Consider the following 6,261-nt stretch of genomic DNA (forward strand, 5'->3'; position numbering starts at 1 on the left):
CTGTCAACAGACAGCGTGGTAACCGTAAACCGGAGAAAGAGACGACCGACCGCTTTGGCTGAACGTTGTTCTTCCTCTGTAGGGTCTTTAGTCAAACATGTCTGGCGTTACAGACACGGGCTGGGACGAGGACTTTGCTTTCCCTGAATCTAACAATGAAAACCAGGCTCTGGTGGAGGAGGTGAGTGTGAGGACGTTAATTAACTATGTTATTTTAGTAACGTCTGCTATGTAACGAGTTACTGATACTGCTGTGTGACTCTATTAACCTGACGTGGTCAAACTAAGTTAGTTGGTACATTTCGTTACCGTCAAACGCAAAAATAAAAAAAAATATTCAACCGTCTGGTCATCGTTTCGAAATGATATCTGCTGACCCAAAGACTCTATGAGTTATGCTTTTACTTTTCATAATTTGAGGGGAAAAGGTTGCCATACAAACGTATGCTTTATAAGTAATAATTATATAAATAATAATGATATAAATATAAGATTTTAAAGTGTGTCATAAATGTCTGTAATTCCTGTATTGCAAAGTGTTTACCTGTTTCTATGTAGGCCTGCATATTTGCTTAGTTATTAAGGGATGTCTGTGTTTCTCAGTAGTATTGAACTGTGATGCCTATTTGAACTTGTCTGAAGTTATTTCAAATATGGCTCACATGAGCTTCATCAGTAACTTGTATACAATGCTCTGCATTGCGACCGTGTTGTATTAATTCCATTGTTAGCTTTAGGCCGTGTGTCTCTAGTATCTAGGATTCACAAGTTGTAAATGTGATCTGTTCATGTGTCACAAGTCAAATGTTTGTAACTGCATGTAGTGATGGGCAAACCATATGAGACCAGAACAAACTGCAAACTGTATTTCTTGTATGTTGTGCTTTTATTATGGTAACTTTCTCAACAACAGATTCGTGAAAAAGAGAGAGAGTTGGTGCAGCTGGAAAACCAACTTGAGAAAAACAAGGATCAAAATCAGTTAAAGACCGAATTCCTCAAAAATGCTGAACAAGAGCTGGATAATACTGAGGTAGGTATATCGGAATGCGTTGTGCATTTATGAAATGTCAGACAGACGTGTGTCTCCTCTTGTATTTGGGTTATCGTCACAGTATCGAGGTGTGTTGTTCATTTCTCCTCTTGATTGTGCTGCACACAGGCTCTGTGCAAGGCAAAGGAAAGGGAAGGAGAGTTGGAGAAACACCTCACCGCCCTCGCAGAAAGGGAGAAAGGTCGCCTAGCGCAGGAGACCGCTAAGATGGAGAATGATGAAAGATCTTTAGAAGAAAGGAAGAACATGCTAGAGGTCTATACCATCCACAACATATATATATATATATATATATACTTCAACAGAGAAACAAGTACTCAATCTTTTTTTCCATATCTTCAGAACCATATCTTCAAGGCCAAACAGAAGCTAGAGGAGTTCAGGAACCAGATGAACTGGGACCAGCAGACCCTGGATGCCTTTTTAGAAGATTCGGCGCTCAAAGAAGAGGACACGATGGCCATCATCAAGTACGCCCAGCAAGATGAGCAGAGGATCAAGGTGAGGAGAAAAGGGCTGTGCACCTATTCTGTTTTCAGTCAACTAAAAATGTTTACAACTTCCTGAACTGAGATCTTTGTAATCTCTATCAATACAGTCGCTCACTCTGGCTCTAGAAAAGAAGACGCTGGAGGCCAATGGAAAGCGCAAAGCACTCGACAAGGAATTGACCGAGACTATATCGGCACAGGTACTACAAGAAGACGCTGTACATTCTCACACTCAAAATCTTGAAGATGTTCACGTTGTCTATGAGAATACACGTTTGTTCTGCTTTCCAAACAGATTGCTTTGGATAAAACTACAGAAAATTTGCAGCAGGCCCACCTGGAGACACAGCAGCTCATCCACCAATGGGAAAACACCATCAGGCAGATAAAGCAACGAGACGCTGAGATGCAGCAGTGTGCTCTGGTAAAGTCTGTGACCTTGCGCTTCTGTTCATGCCGACTGATCCAAAGCACATAAACCTCTGAACGAGTAAAAACCAGCAGGATGAACGTACGTTGAACTGGACAGTCAAGTGAAAAGTGTTCGTAATCCCGTCTTTTGCTCCTTCTACACGTCCAGCTGCTTGCCCAAGCCAACCAGAAGGTCAGGGAGAGGAATGCCACCGTCACGGAGAGGAAGCACTTGTTGGACACTCAGAGGAACGACAACAAGGACGTCGAGAGGAAGATAACCATGGCCGACCGACGGGCTGTCAAGCTGCGGCAGGATTTGAAGGAGCAGGAGAATAACTGCAGCAGGCTGAAGGATGAGGTCAACTTTTGAATCCCGTTAACCAATATTTTCCGTTTCAAAGAATGCTTCAATTTAGTTTTTAGATGAACGAGTGAATTGATTGTCATGTGTCTTAAAGCTTGATAGTTGCAAAGGCCGACTGGACAGAGCAAACCACGATGTGGAGTCTGGGACGTCCCAAATATCCAGAATGAAGAAAGACATCCAGGATAACAATGACAAGTCAGTGAAATCTTACAACACATGTCTGTTGCTGTATTATTACTCTAGCTTTAGTACACAAGCTCCGTCTGTGTGTGTGTGTGTGTGTGTGTGTGTGTGTGTGTGTGTGTGTGTGTGTGTGTGTGTGTGTGTGTGTGTGTGTTGTAGACTCAAGAAGGCCCGGGCCTACAATGTTGCGCTGGAAGAGAAGCTGAAGGTTGTGACTCAGACGGCCCTCAGTGAGGAGGAGAGAGCGGACCAGATGGACCAACTCCTCAAGGATGAGGAGCACACGATCAAGGTAAGCAGCCGGACAATCCCGAAACGTAAACCGTTCATTTTCTGTGTTGGCAGCTGGAAAAGAACTGTTGTTTAACCTGAAGTGAAGTTATTTTGTAACGCCGTTTGTTCTAAAATCAAATCGGAAATTAGACAAATTGTCTCGTGAATGAGATTTTGAAGAGCTTTCATTTTGAAATGCTACCTCAGAATGTCCTGTTTTTTTTCTGAGTGACACCTTGAGGTGGCCTGCTATTAAAGCATTAATAGTTGTTTTTTTTCAGTTCCTCATCTCAGGACCTTTTTGCACCTCAGAACACTCATTGATTTTTTTTTTCTTCTGATGGCTTTTGGGCACAATCAAAACACAAGCTTCTTGTTGGTTAAGCCATGAATTTAAAGCTGCACTAACCCCTATCATATATATATATATATATATATATATATATATATATATATATATATATATATATATATATATATATATATATATATATTCATATTCATACCCTGTGATTGGTGGATGTTTTTAGTGCTTCATGTGACGTGAGCTGCAGACACTTCACAAACAATTAATAAACAAACAAAAAAATATTTTTTTTTAATTGATATTTTGATTAACAGCTAATGTTCTCCTAAAAGCACACAACACAATAATTGACCATCAATCAAATATGAGACAGTTCTGTTTTCTGTAAAGACTAACTAAACTAACTCTGAAACTAAATGTGGATTTAGAGAACCCCCGATTTCACTGAGCTCAAAAATGATGCAGCTTTGCTCTGTCGCTGTGTAAACCCTGTCTTCTCCGTGCTTTGCTGTAGGAGTTGGATGTCCAGCTGCGCGACTGCAGCGAGGAGCTTTTTCGCCGTAAACAGTGTTTGCAGGCTCTCAAGACAAAAGAGAAGGATTCCATCGCACAGGTTTCAAGGAGTAAATACAGCATCACCAGCATGGACAGCCAGCTCAGAAAGCTGGAGAAGGATTCAATAAGACAGCAGATGATCATGAGCGAACAGGCACGCTTACCAAAAAAAAAAACACACACACACACACACACACACACACACACACACACACACACACACAAATGTGGCTTTCTACAATCAGACTACACGTCTTTTTCTTAGTCTGGTGCTAAACTCTGCAACGGCGACACATATACTCAGACTTTCCTTTCATTCTGCTGCATCGTGTAGGACTCCCAGATCTTCGGCCTGGCTCGAAAACTGGCGCGGCTGCAGGGCGACGTTCACGCAGACGAAAAACAAACGCTCGACGTAAAGATCGCAGAGCTGCAGAAAGCCCTGGAGGAGAAGAAGGACACAGCCAGCATGCTTACCAACACGCTCAAGGAGTCTGAGGTCAGTTCGGTTGTTTGTCCCCTCACCGTACCATTCTGCATTTTCTTTTTTTTCTTTTCTTTTTTTACACACCAAACCGGTGAAACAATCCCCTCGTGTCTTCGTCTCTGACAGGATGATATTCGCTATTTGAAGAAAGAGATGGAGAAGTCAGAGGCTCAAAAGAAAGATCTGACCGACAAGGTGGAGTTGCTCATCCTTCTCCGAAACAGCAATGAAAAGGAGCTGAAGAGACTCAGGCTCAGCGGACAGGTAACTAACCGCTGTCACTGCGTATACCATAAACCATGACGTGTGGACGTACTGCGAGTGGTTCTTTTCAACACTGGTTTGATTCATTCCTCTTATTGCTGAATCAATTATTTATCATTTTTCAAGTAAAACTACCAGACATGTAGTGGTTACAGTCACTCATTTTTCTCTTTTTCATATAATTGTAAATTGTAAACACTTATTTTCATGATCAACAATTATTTTTTTGCGATTAATCAGTTGTAGCCTGTAGATTGCAGGAAAATAGTGAAACATGTGAATTTTAGCGCTTATTATTTATTGACGTTTTAAAGAAAAACTGAGAAATAAAAAAAAAAAAAATTAGTGGATGATTTAATAATCACAATGGTTGTGAGTCGCAGTTCTAGCTTTCACCTTTAGGACGTCAATGCAAGCCGCTCACTAATCAACCGCAGACGTCAGCGCTGTCTGTAGACACCAAAAAAGCTGATGTCATCAGTCCGCTAATGATGTTTATAAGGGTTTTACACTAAAATATCTCCGACATTATGTCGTGTATCTGAAAATGAACAACAAAACCATGCACTATGTTGACTTCACCTGATCAGGACAACATGGTGGAGCACTACGTCTTGAAGATAGAGGTCAAGCGTCAGAGCGACCTGCTGTACAACAAGACGGACAGCGTGCTGTCCTTGGAGAAGAGGAAGCTGCAGCTGCAGAAAATCATACAGGACAGGGAGGAAGAGGTGAAGGTCTACAAAGAGATGCTCAGCCAGCAGAACAAGATCAGGGAGCAGGAGAGACAGAAACTCAGGTAAAACAAACAAAAAAACCCCAGCTGTGACCACAAATCTCACTCTCCTCCAGCCCACTATTTCACTTTTGCATGATTTTGAGAACGATCACTTTATTCAGCGTTTGATTTTTGTGCCAGTGCTGAACTGAATGAGAAACTGTTCAAGATCGACACCATGAAGAAACGCTTTGAGCTTGCGATGCTTTCGATGGCAGCTCCCGACGGGGAAGAGGAGAAATCCCAGGCGTACTACATCACGAAGGTGAGAGGTCTTTCAACGCGCCAGCGCTTTACGTGCCGAGTCTGCTGAAGCTGAACACCCGGCGCTTTGCGTCGCTGCTGTGTGCTTTTCATCAGGCGGCGCAAGAGAAAGAGGAGCTCAAGCAGAAGGGAGACGGTCTGGACGCCGCAATCCGCAAGATGGAGCTGGAAAACAGAGCTCTGGAGAACACCATTCAGCTGTTCGACAGCAGCAACTCGACATTTCGCAAATCGCTCAACAAAGTAGATGAATCCAGTAGGTACAGGTAGACTGAATGAAAGAAAATCAGCAACAAGGTTCTTAACAGGGATCATCAGCAGGAAGTGAATCATGTGTAGATTTCCCCCTCTTTGTCCGTATATAATCAATAGAGCACCTCTCGCTGATCACAAAGTCATTTAGGCCGTTTCTGTTTCAGGTCCAGAGCACCAGGAAAAACTGAAGCTAGAAGAGCAGCTGAGGGCAGCTGAGGAGACGCTGAAGTATAAGATAAGACAAGGCGATGAGCTCCAACAGGACTTACAGGTTATTTCTATTTATAGCCTGTTTGAGATAAATGCAGTTTCTGAACACTAAACGCCTCGTCCTAAAAAGCAGCGTAGTCTTCACAGCACTCCCCTATTTCTCTTACATGTATCCTCCAGAAGTCAGCCTGCAATTTAAACGTGCTACTGTTTTAACAGTTTATAATCAAACATCGTTTTAATCAAGTATCACGTCAGAAGTGGCGACTATATCCCACTTCTTGCTACAAATAATGCACTTAATATACATTTAGCAGTAATAGTATGATGTTTTGTATTTTAAACATTCTTACTGTTAG

At 42.2% G+C, this 6,261-nt stretch overlaps 1 protein-coding gene across 4 annotated transcripts in view; it reads left to right on the forward strand.

The window, feature by feature from the left end:
* Positions 1–19: 19 nt before the first annotated feature.
* The window catches only part of ccdc39 (coiled-coil domain 39 molecular ruler complex subunit), a 7,876-nt gene continuing 1,634 nt past the window's right edge, over positions 20–6,261 (forward strand). Inside the window, exons 1-16 of one of the 4 annotated variants that reach the window (XM_068738138.1) lie at positions 20–181; positions 914–1,033; positions 1,163–1,309; positions 1,397–1,555; positions 1,653–1,745; positions 1,841–1,969; positions 2,126–2,317; positions 2,418–2,521; positions 2,669–2,801; positions 3,604–3,798; positions 3,979–4,143; positions 4,258–4,395; positions 4,986–5,194; positions 5,315–5,438; positions 5,534–5,693; positions 5,857–5,963. In XM_068738138.1, coding sequence (XP_068594239.1) covers positions 98–181; positions 914–1,033; positions 1,163–1,309; positions 1,397–1,555; positions 1,653–1,745; positions 1,841–1,969; positions 2,126–2,317; positions 2,418–2,521; positions 2,669–2,801; positions 3,604–3,798; positions 3,979–4,143; positions 4,258–4,395; positions 4,986–5,194; positions 5,315–5,438; positions 5,534–5,693; positions 5,857–5,963 — 2,259 coding nt within the window. In that variant the 5' untranslated portion in view covers positions 20–97. Of the gene's footprint in view, positions 182–913; positions 1,034–1,162; positions 1,310–1,396; positions 1,556–1,652; positions 1,746–1,840; positions 1,970–2,125; positions 2,318–2,417; positions 2,802–3,603; positions 3,799–3,978; positions 4,144–4,257; positions 4,396–4,985; positions 5,195–5,314; positions 5,439–5,533; positions 5,704–5,856; positions 5,964–6,261 lie in introns of those variants that run through there. The other 3 variants (XR_011105427.1, XM_068738137.1, XM_068738139.1) reach the window with 3 other exon arrangements.

The sequence above is a fragment of the Cebidichthys violaceus genome, unplaced genomic scaffold (genome assembly GCF_023349555.1).
Source record: "Cebidichthys violaceus isolate CVI_PGR_0920_01 unplaced genomic scaffold, fCebVio1.0.p SCAF_8, whole genome shotgun sequence".
Classification (NCBI taxonomy): domain Eukaryota; kingdom Metazoa; phylum Chordata; class Actinopteri; order Perciformes; family Stichaeidae; genus Cebidichthys; species Cebidichthys violaceus.